Here is a 19,447-nt window from a genome sequence, read left to right as displayed (position 1 = left end):
CATAAACCCTTGATGTAAGCCTGTATCCCAAGATGGTTTAAACCATTTTATTATATTCACCCCCCCCCCCCCAACAACAACATATTTTCGCCAACGAGATCACAGGAAAAGGGGCAGGCAATATAATACGGTCCTGTGGCTTTACAGCTCAGGCCATTATGATAAAGGAAATAGTGTTATCTAGCTAAAAAATAATGAAATTATCAAGAGGATTATTGGCCCTTCTTCTCCTTTTTTTCTTTTTAAATATAAGTTTTAGAGAACTGCCGCTATCCTTAATGATCATGGAAGCGAGATAAACATTTAATTGATTTATACCACCGCGTCTCGCATAGACATACAAACACTATACACTCGATTGAGTCGATTCCATAACCACGATACAATCATTAGAATTAATCATTCATCACTTATATATATATAGAAATTGATATACCAGATAAGCAATATTCATCAACCTATGTATATAAGTAAGCCGTTGAATCTTGCATATCAAAATGCGATATAATCATACCACTAGGGATACCGGGATATGAATAAATCATTCGTCTTGACGCAGGCATAATGAGGAGGATGTCATTTGATCCCTTGTTTATATACAAAAATATGCATTCTCATTATTTCTCTCGTAGCTCTACTAAAACCCCCGTCTAATACGATTCCACTACCAGGGGACTGGAAATGCAACGATGGAAAGATACCGTGTTTCGAAGTACATTTATATTACATTACTTCAAGGGATGAAATTATCTGTTTTGTTTTGAAATGTGGCTCCGGGCTACATTGTGCAATGCACCGAGGGAGGCTCTTAATTTTGAAGGGGTTGATTTATAATGATAGGATTTATTTTTACTTTTACCTAATATGTCCATGCAATTTGCCTGCAGCCTGTTCACGGCGTTCGAAGGCTTTATGAAATTCATAAAGCTACTGAAATGCTAAGTGATGCAACTTTGTGCTGAAGGCGAGTCCACCATTAATTGCGCCAAATTTAGCGTTGTGGATATTAGAGTTTGAGGCCCTAAAACGGGTCCGTAAACGGGTTAATTGAAACGTATGCTGTGGCAGCTTTGAAGAAAAACATATTTCATTGGATATTTTCGAAAGATATTTCTCAAGTAATAATATTTCATTCAAATCGATTGAGGAAACGTCCACTACTCAGGTTTGTACTCTTTGTAAATGTATATTATTTTGTTCAATAGCAGTCATTTTCCTCTTTGTGTACTCCGTCAAGTTATTTTCGACTTTCTTATATCTGTTTTGACCGTCTGCCCCACCCCCTCCTCTTCCCCTCCCTCCCTTCCTCATTCTATCCCCTTTTCTCCCCTCCGCCTCACACTATCTCCCCCTCCTCATCTCTATCTCTTTCCTCCCCACTCTCGCTCTCTCTCTCTTTCCTCCCCACTCTCGCTCTCTCTCTCTCTTTCCTCCCCACTCTCGCTCTCTCTCTCTCTCTCTCTTTATCCTATTTCTTTATCTGTCTCTCTCTATCTCTTTTTTTTCTTCCGCATGCATGCCTCTTTTTCTTTTCTTTTTTCATCCATCTCCAAAAACGTTTTCTTCCTCTTCTCCCTATATTCTCTCCATGCACTCCGAGTGCCCCTTGATATTGAACATGGATGAAAAGAAAGCAAGTGTATGTTTGTATTTATTGCAGCCAAGGGTCCTTTACGGCTTCGAGTCCTACCTGAGGGACCCCGAGTCCTCTGTAATTGAATTTCGATGCCTTACTAAATGGAAATAACACTTGGGATCTTGGCTTTTTAAACACTTCTTCTTTGATTCTATTTTTTAAATAGTTATTTGCATTGATGGTTATCCCTGTACCTCAGACATTCAAATACATGGTACATGTATTCAGATTTTGATTTGGACTTTAAGCCCCAGAAAATGATATTTGAAAAATAGATAAATGAAGTAAGAACTTACATAATATCTCATTTGCCAATGAAATGAAAATGAATAAGAAAAAGCAAGATTATATTTGTATCTTTTATTTATGATTGCACATATATGAATATTTACATCCATATCTTCATATCTTCTCATTAATTTGTAAAACACACAACATGTAACAATCATAACGAATACAATAAGCAATTACAGTACAGGTGTACACAAAACATAACCTCTATTCAGTGTTAAACTTGATAAGATAAAGCCCTTCCGGCTCTGTACAATTACTGTTATCCACTATTAAGAATATTACACTGCCAAGTTGCCAACTTATGCCAAATAATATGCAATCTTTACATTTATCTGGTGAAAATTCACGTTAGCACAATCACCGTACTCGCCAGAAAAGAATAACCAGATTTTGAATAAAAGAAAAAAAATTAATTAAGATGGATCAGAAAGAACAACATCATATCTTCAAAAAAATGTAACCAAAGTATCTTTAAAAGACGAGATATACATGAAATAGTTAAAAGATAGATTGTCCAGAAGGCAGGCTTGAAAATAGACATCCGAGTCCAAAGATTCATTGACCAAGGTTTGTCTTTAGAGGGCAGTATAGGACTTACAGAGGTTACATTTTAAATGTTTCACTTTTATTTCTCTCTGAATATGTTTCTTCAAATCAGAAAAAGAACATCAAGTGAAAAAAAAAAATAAGTGTGGGAATTTGAAAGAGAGAGTGAGGGGAGAGGAGGGAGGATGGGTAAGTGAAAGAAAGCAAGGAAAGATAAGGACATAACAAATATATGACTTATTCTAACTAAATCTCTCGATTTTATCCCAATTATACTACATGTATATCTTTCCATCAAGTGGAACAGATGATAATAACATAATCTAAATTATAAAAGAGAGAAGAAATATTTTTTAAAAATCACATCATTGAAATTCCTCTTTTACATCAATCAGTGAAGATATCAAGAGAGAAAATTATTTAAAATGAATAAAAACAGAAATTAAAATAATTATGTTTTTAGAAAAAATCAATGATTGTACTAATCAAACAAATACACAGGAACTTAAGAGCATATAAGCCCAGGTAAGCTCTATAAAAATCATTAAAAGCTCTCCAAAACAAAATAAAAAAAGAGTTATCACTTGATATAAATTTCCTATGAGTAGTAAAGTAATCTTTACAATCGCTGACATTCATATGTCATATAGTAGAAGTTCACAGTTCAACAGGACATAGAAGCTATAGACCATGGGGTGTTTCACAAAGACTAAGATTGACTTTAAGTTGGACTTAACTATGACAGGCCATTCATGCCATTGGTTGTTCTCACTATTGGTCTCTTAATTATGATCTTTAGATAATATTTTTCCTTCAATAATGAACTATCAAAAAATGTAAATTCTGCAAATTTGTGACAACGATTTATACGTCCCTTCAGAGACCAATGCCAGTAAATGGTGAGAGCAAACAGTGGCATGAACTGCCTGCCATAGTTAAGTCCAACTTAAAGTCGATCTTAGTCTCTGTGAAACACCCCCCTGAACTATCATTACCTACAGCACACTTATTATAACATCATTCTGATATCATCATTCTAACTTCATCTTAACAAAGAAATATACAACTACATATTCATAAATTGATCATCAACACTAATATGGAATGTCTACTTTTGTCACATTATCAAACAGATTCAATACAATCTCTTAATTTGTTTTTAACTGAAGCAGTGTAAACACAGAAGAACAGCCATCAAAGAACTTTATCGACTCTGACATCATTTTTGGCGCTGTAAACAGTTTTGACCTTCCAAATTTCTATATTTTACTTTTGGACTATACAAGCTTGTCTTTTATAAAAAAAAATCAGAAATGACTTTATGAATTGTGAAGTTACATATCATCTGCAGAAAGTCAAAATGGCACTCACTCAGATTTTAAAGTTAGGAGTTATGCCCTTATGGCTCATGCCAGACAATATTAAGAAACATTTTATCAAGATGAACATTGAAAGAAAAAAAATATATTGTAAAAAAAATCAATTGTGAAATCATATTTGTGATGTATATCTAAAATAGTGGTATAGGTGCTTTATTCCAGAACTATTTCTAAAATGTATGATTTAAATCATTCCTTTCCAACTAATTTAACCTAACAAATAAACCGTATCTAAGCTAATGCAAATAAATCAAATAATACATCAAACATCTTCCTATCTACAAATCCTAAAAAGTAGAAGCATATAATATTTATTGTTGTGTCAAAAAAGGTAATTCTTATGCCTTGTGTTGATCATTTATGACTGAAGTACTAGGAATGATAACTGGAAGTATCAGCGACCCTCTCTAAAGAAACAAACTTCTGTGTCACCAGAGAAACTCTCACACCTACATCTCTTTTAAGCTGTCTTTCATCATAAACCACAAATAATTTATACTACAAGCATAATGCCATTTTGTTCTGAAATGCCAAAAGAAGCATACCCAGGCACAGTCCTTTTTTATGGATGTGCATGAGATACACAGTTGCGATAATATGCATACAATGTTTACAATCTACATCTACATGTTTTATTGTGTTAAAATACAATTCTAACTTCATATACAGGGAGTTGATGAAAGGAAGTAAAGATATTGTATTCTGTATAATAATAATAATAATAATATGTCTTGTTTACCCAGGGTAGCCTCATCAGTATTCATACTGTTCACCCTGAGGGCCCTGCAATCATATTATTACCCCGGTCGTTTGATTCAGGCTTACATACATTTTCTCAATACATTCAATACATGATGATGCAAGTCTACTTGTGTCTTTTGGCAGTGATTAAGTACTCTCTTTGTGTCACAGTCAAGCTGCTTTTGTTACATTTCAGTAGGTTACAGCAATGTTCTTCCGACAATTTGCTTCAAAAATCAAATAGTCACATGTATACAGTACATCTGCAAAATTCTGATGTCGCTACGGATTTGGGATGCAAGGTGGCTACCAACACAATTGCTCAAGTTGCCAAAATACAAAAATTTAATACACGTGTTTCATTCGGATGTCGGTGAACTTGTACTACTGACAATTTCGTGAAACGATGCTCTGGTGGTAATTCATAGTAGATTTTCTAAATGCATAAGAAACCATTTTTAACAACAAGTGATCTGTGAGTTGCCAACAATATTATGATCATTAAGAGATTAATCATAATGGCATACAGCCTACCCCACAATTTTGAGTAGGCAGATCTCAGCAATAAATCCCCCAAAGAGTCTGTAGATCCGTTTATAGAACATCCCAAAGAGTCTGTCGATCTGTTTATTGAACATCCCAAAGAAGTGTCTGTAGGAGCAGGTGCATGAACCCAACAATTTTCCTCCTACAGAAACAGGGGTACTTCTGTCTTTAACATATCGTGCATGATGAAGGCATATAAACAGTCAGACATTTACAAGGGACCAATTGGTTACGTAAAAGTAAATTGTGTACAGCAAGAACGTCAATGTGTGTATTATACAATTTAAAAATTAACCCATTGGTTACTGGAACCTGGTGGTCCCTGTGTTAAGTCTGTGGGAATGAGAAAATTCAGTACTCAACAGGTTAATCATACATCTTAACAGGTATACACACATTAATTTGTAGGTGATTGGTCTCCTACAAGACAATATACCACTACCAAAATACATCACAATTAGATAACATGATACAGATTATACAAACCCTAGGGGGGTGTTTCACAAAGATTTGAAGTCGAACTTAACTCTAAGTTGGACTTAAATATTATGGAGAGCCTTTTGTAGCCTTATTTTGAAATATATTCAAAAGCAAAAATTGAAGTATTTTAGACTCTTTATAAATTCCACATCAAGAACATGAAATCTCCCATGATAATGGAAAATATGAATGATTTGAGTCAACATTTTATGCCTTTTAAAATAACTTTTACAAAATATTTTCAAAGATGCTAATGGCTTTCCATAGTTGTTAAGTCCAACTTAGAGATAACTTCAACTTAGGATCTTTGTGAAACACCCCCCTGATCTATCAAAAAGGGAATTTCTGTTCACCTCCACTCTTTCTCTCTCCATCATACCCAGAACTCCATTGCACTGTTGAGGACGGCCAGGGCAGCTGCCCCGATACCGGCCGAGATGGCCCACACGGCTACCTTGACCACTCTGTTGCTCTGTTTTGAGCCTGCCTGGGCTTGACCGCCGGCCTGGCCTTGGAGACGGCGAAGGACGGTGTCCGGACGCTGACCTCGTAGGTTTCCTTCTAGCTCTTTGTGTTTGGTGATAGCGGAGCTGGAAAACAAGTCAATGAATATTTTAGTTTTTTTCTCCAAAATAACTATCAGTAAAATAATGTGTAGAAATTCGAAGCTAGAACATTTTATACAGTAGGCTTGCGGGTGCACCATGTGAGAGAGAGGGAGGATTGAGGAGTCCTGAATCTTTCTTGAGGGTGTGTAGTCCTGAAAAGGACTGTTGGTGTAGTCTTGAAAAAGACTGTTGGTTAGAACATTTTATTCACAGATACTTGATGTCCTTGAACATGAATGTAAATATACAGAACAAATTATTATTGTAAAGTACTTTGAAGTTGCTGAACTGTTGCAGGAAAGTTGAATATGATTATGCAGTGTTCCTTTGGCCATCTCATAGGAAGTATTGCATAAAGCGGTCTCCAGCCTTGACAACTAACTACTCCATCAGTAGGTTCACCTTTCCTTTCCTATTTGTACAATGTGGGAGCACATGCACATTCTGTCTAGCAGTTTAATTAAATAACTTACCATGCATATAAGGGTTAGGGTATGGCTAATAGTTAGGGTTTGGTTAGTGTTAAGATTATGGTAGAGTTAGGGTAAGGCCCTAGCTTGCGTCAGGATAAGGGTCACGGATATAATTAAAGACAATAAAAATACAAATATGTCTTGATTTATATAGCGCTTCATACAAAATGCCGTCTCTAAGAGCTTTACAGATATATATAAATCAGGGGAGATAGTGAGCACTAAAAAAGAAAAACAAAATCTTTCTCCCCCTTTGACTAAAATTTAAAAAAATAAAATAAAAAAAGCGTTTGAGGAAGAAAAAAAAATGGCATCTAACAAAATGACACCAATTTAGAGTAAGAAAATTTGGAAAAATTTGGAAAAATCGGGAGAAAAAAAAATCAAAACAAATCGGGGAATCAATAAAAAAATCGGGAAACCGATTTAAATTGGGTAATAATCAGGACTGATATATATGTGTGTGTGGTGGAGTATTCTGCAGTTTTTTTTTAATTGAATTTCTATGGACATAACTGCCTCTCTTTCCTACCTCTTATTGTACTGTAGCTGTGCTTCTTTGGCCATCTCGTGGGGTGGGTATTGCACAAAGAGATCTCCCGCCTTGATGACTAGCTCCTCCATGGGTAGGTTATCAGGTATCCGAGACAGGAGACTGTGGACGAACGCCATGTCACACTCCACGGCTAGGACATCAGCTTCACGCTCTAGCACAATCTGAGCGGCGGGGTGATAAAGGGTAAATGAAGAGGTTCATTCCAAAAGGAGCTAAATCCACTTTGGGTACTTCTGAGTAAATCACCTTTTTTATTTCTCCACCAATTGGATAACTCGTAATCGATTCTGCTTAAATCGAAATCTTCAAAAGATAGGCCCTGATCTTTAACTTCAACACTCCTTACAGCTTGAGAACCTGGGCCCGTATTCAATAAACTTTTTAAGCATGAAATCTAAGTACTTTTTCTTAAATTTTGGCTAAGAAAAAATCTTAGCCAAAAATCGTATTCTATAACAGCAATGGGGACTTAAGAAATTTGCCTTAAGATTAAGAAGGATTCTTAGATTTTATCTAAGAAAAAGGACTTAAGTAGCATGTCGTATTCTAATACAATCGAGATATCTAAGATAAGTAAGAAATCTACCCTATATTTAAGCATACTACTACATATATCAAGTGCATAGTGTTGGCATAGTGTGGTGCATGTACTCCTGTCATTACCAAATTAAATCTCACTTTTTACTATAATCTTTAAGTTACTTGTCATGCGCGCCCTATCATCATCTTCAAACAGCCTTCTAGATCCTTCCAGACCATTTTGATCTTCATGTAACACCCTACTTCAAGTGATATTTTCATCAGTTTTCAAGCTTGGTCTGGGGGGCCCAGCACAAGTTCTACAGTGTGGTCCCATGCATTGAGATTCTTGCTGGACTTAGGAACAACTACACACACACATCAAGTCAGTCTTCTAGTCAACTTTTCCTTATCACTCATCATGATCTGTGGATATTTTATTACAAGCATCTAGATTTCTTAACCATCCAAGATAAAGTAAGACCAATCCAGTTATTTTATTTCCAGTTATTTTCCAGTTATTTTTGCTGGACTTTGTAAAAGCTACACTCACAAATTCAACTCAATTCAATTTGTCTCTGAAACCTAGCTTCCTTCCTACATCATGCAGGAACATCACCTCTTCATCAGCTTACTTGTCCTTATGTCTTCTATGCACGTGCTTGTGAAGACATACGTCATTGAAGAAAGTGCTACACGATTTCTAGATCAGCAGGAACATCTTTTGATATTGCCTAACTTCAGCTCTCGTGATTTTAGTCATGCAGGTGTACGCAGCCTCTGCCTTTTTCTCAGATTCCAGCAGAAGCGCAGTAACTCTTCATGTGTCCTCAACATTCGTTCCACCAGCCACCTGGCCATCTTACTACTTCTCAGTGGGCAAGTTGAGCCCAACCCAGGTCCAGACACTCCTACATGCGCTATTTGCAAGTCGGATGTCTCTGTCAATGATAAAGCAATATTGTGTGACAATTGTGATGCCTGGTGTCACATCTCATGTGTAGGCATCTCGGCTTCTTCGTACAGTGTTCTCACCCGTCTTAGCAGTTTTTCGTGGATATGCTGTAAGTGTAACAGCATCAATGCAGAATTATCATCTTCCCTTCTGGATGCTGATTTCACTAGTCCTAACCGCTACTCAGCTCTCCATGACGATGCAAGCGAGGTTGATGTTGATGTTGCAAGTGGTCCTCAAGCCTCCACTCCCACTGACAAGGCACCACCCCTACAGTTCTCTTCACCAAGGAAAAATAGAAGGAAGGCATTGAAAGCAGTCATAATTAACTGCAATGGCCTCAAGAGTTTTACGAAACAGTCCCAATTTCAGGCTCTGATCGATCACCACAGACCTGATATCATACTTGGTTGTGAATCGAAGCTAGACGGCACCTGCCCGACATATAGCGTCTTTCCTAGCTCTTACAATGTTTTTCGAAAGGACAGAAATGAACATGGCGGAGGAGTTTTTGTAGCTGTTCACAACTCCCTCATCGTGTCAAATTGTCCAGAGTTTGACACAGACTGCGAGCTAGTATGGTGTCACCTTCAATTCACAAATGCCAAGCCTCTCTTCATTGCAAGCTATTACCGCCCTCCTTCTGGCCGAGAACAAGGACTCGAAGAACTACGCAACTCAATTGCCACATTGATGTCTAGACACCGACGCAATCATCCAAATATTATTGTCGGCGGGGACTTTAACCTACCAGATATCGATTGGAAGGAATGCATTGTTAAAAACAGCAATCGCACTAGCATCCACCAACTCCTCCTTGATATCCTGCTAGAGAACTCTCTTCTCCAGTTTGTTAATGAAGTTACCCGCCCTGTATCTGAGAAGACACTTGATCTTCTTCTTGCGTCAAATCCAACACTGGTGTCCGATGTCTGTGTCCATCCAGGAATATCGGACCATAACATCGTTGCTTTTTCGATCTCGGGGAATCCAAGAACTTGCCGCATTCTGCCAAGAAAAATCTACCAATTCCACAAAGCTGATCTTCAGAAACTCCGCAAGGCTGTTGCGAAATTCTCAATGGATTTTCTATCATCTTCACCAGAGCTGAAGTCAGTTGATGAAAACTGGACCTGTATCACATCACTCATCAACAAGTGCAAGGATTAATTCATCCCATCCAAGATGTCAAGAGCCAGATGCAACTTGCCATGGATCACCATTTCCCTCAAAAGGCAAATGAGGAAGCGGGATCGTTTGTTCAAGAAGGCACGAAGTCAGCCTAGTGCATCCAATTGGAAGGCCTACAGGCAGCTTCGAAACGAACTGACCAAACGTGTCCGCCAAGCTCATCACAATTACGTCTGCAACATAATAGGTGAGAGCCTATATGCGAACCCCAAGGCTTTCTGGTCATATGTAAAACAGCGTAGATCTGAAAACTTTGGTATACCACCCTTGAGAAATGATAACAAGCTCCATATCACAAACAAGGACAAGGCTGAATGTTTGAATAATTACTTTCATTCTACCTTCACCAAGAGCAACGTGGATCAAGTTTGCATAAACCGGCCCTCCCTATACAATGACATAGGGCATCTCCACATCCACCGGTCTGGTGTAGTTAAGCAACTGCTTCAACTGAATCCATCCAAAGCCAGTGGCCCAGATGAGATACATCCAAGAATTCTGAAGATGCTAGCACACGAAATAGCCCCTGCGTTGTCATTTCTGTTTCAACAGAGTTACAATACCGGAGAAGTGCCTTTAGACTGGAAACGTGCACTTGTAGCCCCTATTTATAAGGCAGGAGATAAATGTTGCCCAGGTAACTACAGACCTATATCGCTGACGTGTATCTGCAGTAAGGTGATGGAACATATTATGCTTAGCCACATTTCTAAACATCTTGCAGCTAACAACATACTCATTGATGAACAGCATGGTTTCAGACAGAATCTTTCGACAACAACACAACTTGTCACAGCTACCGATGATTGGTCATCCTCTCTTCAATCTAGAGGCCAAACTGATACCATCTTTCTCGACTTCCAAAAAGCGTTTGATCGCGTACCACATCCACACCTTAGATCCAAACTACATTACTACGGAATCAGGGGAGACTTTCTCCGCTGGACTATGTCACTCCTAGCGAATAGACATCAAGCTGTCGTCGTCAATGGTGCTCGCTCAGCATGGATGCCTGTTACTTCAGGAGTACCGCAGGGTTCTGTCATCGGCCCCGTACTTTTCCTGCTGTACATCAACGACATCAAACACAACATCAAGTCCACAATGCGTCTATTTGCAGATGACAGTGTCATCTATCGGCGTATCGACTCTCCCTCTGACACTCATATACTGCAAGAAGATCTCCATGTTCTTGCAGACTGGTCCACTAAATGGCTGATGGGATTCAACATCAAGAAGTGTGCTACATTGTCAATCACAAACAAGAAGCACCCCGTCACAGTGGACTACACCCTACTAAATGAGTCAATTCCTCGAGTAAAACAATACAAGTATCTTGGTGTCACGATTACCCATGACCTTAAATGGAACACCCAATGTAAACTCGCCACCCAGAAAGGCAATAGAACCCTTGGCCTCCTACGCAGAACTCTATCACCGTGCACCAAGAACATCAAATCCAAAGCCTACACAATGCTTGTTCGTCCTCAACTTGAGTATGGCAGTGAAGCTTGGAACCCTCGGACTCTGACATCAATACAAAGTCTTGAGAAAGTACAGCGAGCTGCCGCCCGTTTTGTATACCAAGACTACCGGAGAATAACATCAGTCACAGCACTTGTCAACAAACTGGGATGGGATACCCTTCACAACCGCAGGCTTCTTGCACAGTCCACTTTGTTTTACAAGATGCACCATCATCAACTCAACATGCCTTTTCCCACTCACATTATCCCAGCTACATATCTGGGCAGAAATGATCACCCTCTGAAGTATGCAGTACCCCCAGCTTCCATTGATAGCTTTAAGTACTCCTTCTATCCTCGCACCATCTGGACGTGGAACCACCTATCAGCTGCTGCAGTAACATCTCCAACAGTGACCATCTTCCAGGAGGCTGCTCTACCTATCATCAGAGCGTTGCCTCCTCCTGTTGGGTCCAAGCTACTGTAGACTCCACGTCTCGGTTTTTACTTGCACGTCCACCGTTTTATTGTAAATAATAGACATCATTCACTGTTTTGAATTACTTCATGCACTGTCACTATGCCAGCACGTTGCACGGACATCCCAGTTTAGCTGTATGATAGCTGCCATCGGGATTATCTCTACAAGTAACTACGAGGATGCTTAAATGGGGCTTTGGCACCGGCAGCTCAGTGATGCTGCAAGCAACCGCTTCGGGTTTCGATCAAATGGAATAAAAACAATGCATGCAGCGCGAGCGCAGGTTATCAGTTGACCTATATAACAACGTAAGCTTCGCGTATACAGCGACGGCGCAGCGCGCAGGAGCGCCATAGGCTCTGTGTACTTGTACTTGTATGTTTGTTTGTACACAACTAAACGAGTAGTAGCATACATCCATAACACTAAATCATGACATGGCTGTCGTATATAAAGAAACTGTCTCTTACTTTATTAGTCTTTGGCGCTAAAGTATGGAAACAGGGAATAATGTGCAATCGGCATAATATTAGGTGAGACAAAATTTGTTATAGTATGAGTCTGATAAAAGTTACATCTAGCCATTTGATTAATTTTAGGCCATCATAACAGTAGACGATGTAAAACAATGAAAGGGTAGCTCCAAATCCAATGCTAGCGCTGGTCGGCCGGCTAGCGACGGCGCTCCCTTCATACTCACAGACCCTGCGGCTGCGACATAATAAGTAAGCCCGGTTGGGCTCCTCGGACTGACAGAAAAGTATAAAAAGCCTACAGTGGATGTTAGATCTAGCCTCAGGTGGTCTTGACTAGACTGTTTTAGTGTCAGTTGGTCAATCCCGAAATAATTATGTGAGCATCGTTCCTCCCTTACGCTCTCCCATACATGTTAGTGTATAATTTTCGTGCGGTGCGATTTTTATTTTAACACGCAAATTACATAGGCAAATCGAGTTGCAATTAATTCGCTCGAGTCGACCACATCAACTTTCCCACATGACGTCATCGGGTCTAAGAATTTGTCTTATCTTTCGTCTTAACTAAGACAAACTGCTTTACGTGTTTAGAATACGGCTAAGGCAACTTTCTTAACCTAGACAAATTCTTAGACATTTTCTTAGACATTTTCTTAGACTTAAGAAAAATGTCTTAGAAGTTTATTGAATACGGGCCCAGAGGACTATGCAATTACTTAATAAGCAATACAGTGAAACCTGTCTATAAAGATCACCAAGGGAGACAAAAAAAGTGGTCGTTGTAGACAGGTTCCTTTAGTACGTTTCAATGAGAAACCATTTTCAAGGGGAACAAAAATTTGGTGTGTTTAGACAAGTGGTCTTTGTAGACAGGTGGTCACTAAAGCAGGTTTGACTGTACCTGTAAATGACTACACATAATGTTAATAGTAAGAGCAGCAATACTTACAGCAGCAGCAAGATAGACTGGCATGAGAGGATGGCACGCTAGGAAGAAGTCATAGAGCCTCAGGATACTATGGAAGTCATTGAGCACATGACCATACCATGTGATCAGCCAGGCAAGAGCAAACACGTAACCCACTTCGGATCTGCTCAAAGATATTGGAGAGAAGTGAGATGAAAGGATTGGTCTGGGATGATGTTTCACAAATTGTAAACAAAGATTGAAAGAATCAAGTTGCTAAAATTAATGACAACATTTCTTAACGAGTAAAAGTTTCTTATAGAAAATCTATCTATCTATCTTGAAATCCCATAGCTTGGGAGGCCATTGGGGCGACAATGAAATGGACCTTGAGACACAGATTCTCTGTAACTTCCTGTCTTTAGCTGTGCTAATTAGCCGCTCAAATGACATTCCTGTCCTCTGCTTGATGTTATCTTTCCCTGTCCTAGTTGGTCCGCCCCTCTTTCTTCTCCCATCAATTCCTTCTTGCAAAATGGCGAAAATGCCAGGCTATTCTATTCATAGAAAACCAACACCAATTTCTCCTACTTCAAAGAAAAATTTGAATAAGATAAGAAACGATGTCTTTCCAACTCACCTTTCCATGAAATCATGCAATTTTGGATTTGCTTTTCTGATGATTGGCAAGAGGTAGTTGAGCATGTGCTTGGTACGGTCCATGGTCCTATCCATGAAGTCCCTGTCAAATCAAATAGATAAACCAAAATTTTAATCGTTGTATTTTTATCTCGTTTTTAGTATATTTAAGAAACTTTTTATGTAAATTGTATTATCTTTGGGAATAACCTTGATAGGACATTAGCCTCTGTTTTTCCCACCACATTATGATGTCAATTGAGGATGTTTCATTCTAATGTTTATTATTGTATATAGGCATATAAATTGTACTTGTGTTTTTAAAAATCAGATGTGGAAATAAAACTTTGAACTTGAACTTGAAAATAAGATAATCTTGCCGTATGCTTGTTTTGATCCTCTCTCTGTATTAAACAGGGTTCCACAATGATTTCTTGTAATGACACTGTAGAGCAAAAGTGACTGTCATAATTTATATTTGTTTGTTATCTTTGAGTTTTATGTTTCTGTTTTGGGTTATCAATAAAAACATAAATACAAAAAAAGAAAAAAAAGAAAGAAAAAGAGTAACTGTCATCATAAAGCTATAAATTGTATGTTTTTGAGTACATTTGTTGATTGAACAAGTTGAATATGAGCAAATTTTGAAAACTTGTGGAAAATCTTATATGGTTTAAAGCAGTGACACAAATATGCATAGACTAGTTATCTAAACTGATTGGGCCATAATGCAAATTGTCAACATGTGGCTCATTTTTACGTCTCTAAGTTGAACAATCGTTAATTGAATGTCTTCCTGAGTTTATATAGTCACATTGTCCTCAGGTCACTTTTCATGTCAAGCCCTGCCCCTATCAATAAAGAGATCTAATGCCTGTTCAGAAGTACACTGGCATATATTTGCAATCAGTCCAGTAAGCATTTCAATAACCAATCACATCATACACACTGTAATTATAATTTAAGAAGAGAAAGAGTAATGGTCACTCTTTCCCGGTAGAAAATGAAGTATAATGGAAGGAAATGGAAAAAATATCAAATTATTAAAGTACTGATGGTTGTGAATATGATGATTGAATTATCATGACAAAAGTCCATACTTAAGCTATGGTTACGACACCTAAAAGTAGTCTGCTCTGCGGCCGGGCACCAACCTAATCGAGCGTTCGCCAGCGAGCGATTTAGGTCAAAAATCGAAGTCGCTACATCAAAGGCTGCCAAGCAGTCGTCGCCCGGTCGCCGCTGGGAGATCAGTCGGTCACTGGGCGGCGAGTTTAAAATCGGTCGGCAGCCTTTGGCCTAGCGTCTTCGATTTTTGACCTAAATGCTGATCAGCATGCCACAAGTACTCTTACCTAAGGTGATGAGTTGATAATTTGTCTACGAGAGAGAAAGACTTCTCTTTGCCTACCACCAGGAGGAAGGTCACCACTATGTCATGATACCCCTACAAAGAGAGAGGGAGAGAGAGAGAGAGAGAGAGAGAGAGAGAGAGAGAGAGAGAGACATAGAGAGAGAGAGAGAGAGAGAGAGAGAGAGAGAGAAGGATAAAGGAATGAAATCATGATAAGAATTTGATCCTCCTGACAAGCAAATATGAAATTGGAGGAAAACTGACTGTTACAACTGCATGATTAAGATTCTGTAATTATATTATGAATCCAAGAAAGTATATATTGAAATGTGAAAATCTACAAGATGATTCATTTGCATATGAAATGTTTACTTCTATTGTTGTAACAAATTATAGATCTCTTTAATCATACATTTTTAAAGAGATGAAGGAGGAGAGACAGAGAGAGAGAGAGAGAGAGAAGGAGAGAGAGAGAGAGAGAGAGATAATGAGAGAGAGAGAGAGAGATAAAGAAAAGGGGGGGGGTACTAAGCAGAATGGAGAAAGAATAAAATAAAGAGGAGTCAAAAGAAAATATTGAACACAAAAAGCAAAATAGAATGTAACCATGAAATAAATAATGCCACAAATCAAAACTTACCTGATAATAGTGTAATTGATCATTGTTGATGAGTACTCTAACTATAACATCTACTAACTGGTCCTGTAGTACCTCGCGTTGTTCATCCTGCATCCCTAAATAAACAACATAAAACAGGATCACAATGTAATTATTTTAAGACAATACCACTGTCAAACACAGAAATAGGTGGAAACTTGTAAATTGATACTTGACATCAAATTTTCAACTATCGATCTTTTCCACATAAATTTCCAAATGAAACTATGCAGAGTACAGAATGACAAATACATGTTCGTAGGGGCACATACATTGCTATGTACGTTCAGCTTATAAAATCCCATTCTACAAAACTTATACATAATACATACATCTTTCAGCAAACCAATACTGGTAGTCTTTAAGTCAATGGTGTAAGAATGAGTCAGGTATGTCCAGGTCATCTAGGACAGTATATACTATTTCTCACACTGAATAACAAAAAAAATAATACAGTTTAATATTAAGTTTTATCACTTAATCATTTATAGGATCTTATTGAAGTTAGGAGAGGAACATTGCAGATTATAGTTTGTGGTCCACAATCCACATAAACTCTGTTCAAACTTTATAAACCAAATTAGATATTGCAACTTACCTGGAGGAAACCTCTTGAGGGAGCGGTTGACGTCTAATACTACCTGATTGTAGTCCCTGTGCTCTTCAATTGGCATTTCTGGAAAATAGAAAATATAAAATCATCAAAAGTGTTGTGTGTGTGTATTGGGTTGTTACAGACGTGTATCAATCAGATATGATTATTTACGTCTGGGGACCGACCTTTAAACGTCACCATCCGAAAGACGTGACTCAGTTTTGATCCTGAGTCCTCGGCTGAATCAGTTTGTAACTTCCGTTGTTAGCTGGATTACAGGCGCACGCCACAACGCCTAGTTAAAATGTTCAAGCATATTTAGTTGTTTTTGATGGTATTAATAAATTGGTTTATGAAATTGTGTAATGGATTATATGATATATCAGTGATTCAATATCAAGATAAAGTAAAAAAAGAGATGATCAAATAGTATCACCTCATATAAGATACAGTGAATGATGAAAGTATAAAAGGTGTCACATGATCAATTTATAACAAGTGTATTAACATTGGGTTGGGAGAAAGGGGGACATCCAAACTAGAAATAAAAAGGGCAGGAGAAAAGGTAAATAGCTTTGAGATCCGTCTGTTGACTCTCGACCTATTTGTACAGAAGAAATATGGGGTAGTCATCCGATAATAACGCTCCCCCCCCCCCCCTTTCCCATTACAACCCTCTAATTCTAAAAAAGTTTTGAAGGATCACACCAATAGATTAAAGCAGCTGAGCCAAATGTTCACTTACGTAATACCTCTGGTTGCCTGAGCAATTAAGCTGTTATGATTAATTTGTTTAAGAATGTTTTTTCTTCCAATAAATGCAGATTGATCTGCTGCTGCTGTTAGAAAAAAAGATAGGGGTCATTGTGTGGTGCCCCAAGAAGACAACTAGAGAGATGGAAATATAATAAAAAGAAGGAAAAAACAAACTGACTTACTGAGCTTTGGTGGTGGATCAAAGACATTGACATTGAGAAGTTTGGGCCAGGCTTTCCTTCTGATCTCATCTGTAAGTAGGCCACCTCGGGAGATGGCCAATTTGCGGAGCGCTGCAACATCGACCGGGTCAGAGTTCAAGGCAGCATAAATAGCTGTCAGTTTAGCCTTTTTGGCTGATTCGGGTCCTAAACAGAATGAAAATGATAGATGGAGGGTCATAAACACTGTAGAGTAAAAGCATGTGGAGCAAAGATTTTGGGTTGAATAGCACTATAGAAAAGTATTATATTATTACTGTATCAATGACGTACAATACATATAATATATTTTGAAATATGTTTGTTTTCCTTCTTGTCCAAAACATATTTGTGAAATAATTTATGAAATCCCCTTTCAATAAACAGAAGTTTACAGGACTAAAAATTTGTTTGAATTCATGTATTATTTTCTAAGCTTTGTGAAACAGACTTACTACTTCAAAGCTTGCAAACAAACTTGCAAAATTTAAAGGACTGAGTTTAGATTTTTTTTTAAAATCAGCATTGAAAATCAATGTTGATTATGATGGGGGGGGGGGGGGGGTGGGACAATAATAGACAATGAAGAGGTAGAAGTTTATATGGTAGATGTATACATACACGGTGTGTGTCCAGACAGGTTGGTTTAATATCCATACAGTCAATTTCAAACAAACATCCAATATTTCATCAATCTTTTAAGACATACATTTGACAATAGTATAAAGGAAAAGATATTTATGATTCTTTGTGCTATTTGATGAACACTTTTTTAAAAATAGAACAGCAGAAGTGACAGATTTAGTTTTGTTAAGCGTCTGGGCAGCGTTTCATGAAACCGTCATAAGTACAAGTTCTACGACATCCAATTGAAACTTGTGTTAAACTTAATACACGTATTTCAGTGGGATGTCAGTGAACTTGTAAATATGACGGTTTCGTGAGACGCTGCCCTGGACTCTGGACACACAACCCCACATAATACCTTGTGGTGATTTAGCAGCAGTAGGTGGGGGAGTGTAAGTGGCATTGAGGTCTGTGGTGACAGGTGTCTTCTTGCCGTTTGGTGTTCGCTGGCGACGTTTAGCGCTCATGCAGACTGATCCTCTGAATACTAGACATGAAGAAACAGGAATTCCAATGGACCCTCTATGGACGTCAACACAACACTCAACAGCTTTGTACTAAATTGTAGCTTGTACTAGAATTTCTCTTTCCAAGACTAGAGACTGTAACAAGGCTTCATGTATGTATCCTCAAGATGTTTCCAAGGATTTTGCACCTAGAAAAAGGGAGCAGATAAGGGCATGTTATAATGTTGTAGAATTCTAACACACACATACAAGAGCATTGAGCACATAAAACTTTAGCTTACAATTAGCGCATGCGCAAATCGTTCATCCGATCTCAGCCTCATTTTCGTAAGTTGGCGCCTAGCCTAGCCGACATGGGCCCGTCAGATTGGCTATTGCTGTTCTCCATTCACTCAATGCTATAAGATATTTGTGCGAGGAGCAAGCTTGCAATTTTCTATTTTTTTTATACCCAAATTATAATATTTCAGTCAAACCCTCTTTTTGTTATGATTTTGTCACTTAAGTATTTCACTTAAGTTTAAGTTTTACTAAACTATTTTTAAAGTTTGAACAGTTCTCATTTTCGTCATATGTATTTAAGGTTCAAACTGAAAATTTATTCTGAGATGTTTGTTGATTTTTCTATTTTATGTGTTTGCAATGCTGTGTGTGTGTTAGTTATGTGTAAAATGCGTCACCTGTTTAAAGCAGGACGTGTCAAAATCTCTGTGGTGTGACGTACTATTACGTTATTGACTTTGCCATTGATTGATTAACTTAAGTTGCGCTGAAGTTAAGTAGGCCCTCTCTCACTTAAATCCGAAGCCACTCAAGCGGATCGGCCAATGACAGCGCGTAAACTCACTGTACAGCGCTCAATGCGTAAAGTTTTTTGTATTGAGAGAGTGCAAAAAG

The 19,447-nt window shown here is 38.1% G+C and overlaps 1 protein-coding gene across 1 annotated transcript; it reads right to left on the bottom strand.

The window, feature by feature from the left end:
• Positions 1 to 5,856: 5,856 nt before the first annotated feature.
• Positions 5,857 to 18,655, bottom strand: LOC577028 (TBC1 domain family member 20). The gene is made up of 9 exons (XM_003726965.3): positions 18,442 to 18,655; positions 17,439 to 17,624; positions 16,504 to 16,581; positions 15,888 to 15,982; positions 15,249 to 15,340; positions 13,895 to 13,996; positions 13,297 to 13,438; positions 7,236 to 7,420; positions 5,857 to 6,212 (listed from the first exon to the last, which is right to left on the bottom strand). The coding sequence occupies exons 1-9, from the start codon at positions 18,548 to 18,550 to the stop codon at positions 5,996 to 5,998; spliced, it is 1,206 nt and encodes a 401-aa protein (XP_003727013.1). The 5' UTR covers positions 18,551 to 18,655; the 3' UTR covers positions 5,857 to 5,995.
• Positions 18,656 to 19,447: the final 792 nt, after the last annotated feature.

This window comes from Strongylocentrotus purpuratus, unplaced genomic scaffold (assembly GCF_000002235.5).
Source record: "Strongylocentrotus purpuratus isolate Spur 01 unplaced genomic scaffold, Spur_5.0 spur5_scaffold_8, whole genome shotgun sequence".
NCBI lineage: Eukaryota > Metazoa > Echinodermata > Echinoidea > Camarodonta > Strongylocentrotidae > Strongylocentrotus > Strongylocentrotus purpuratus.
This window is presented reverse-complemented; position numbering and strand designations above follow the sequence as displayed.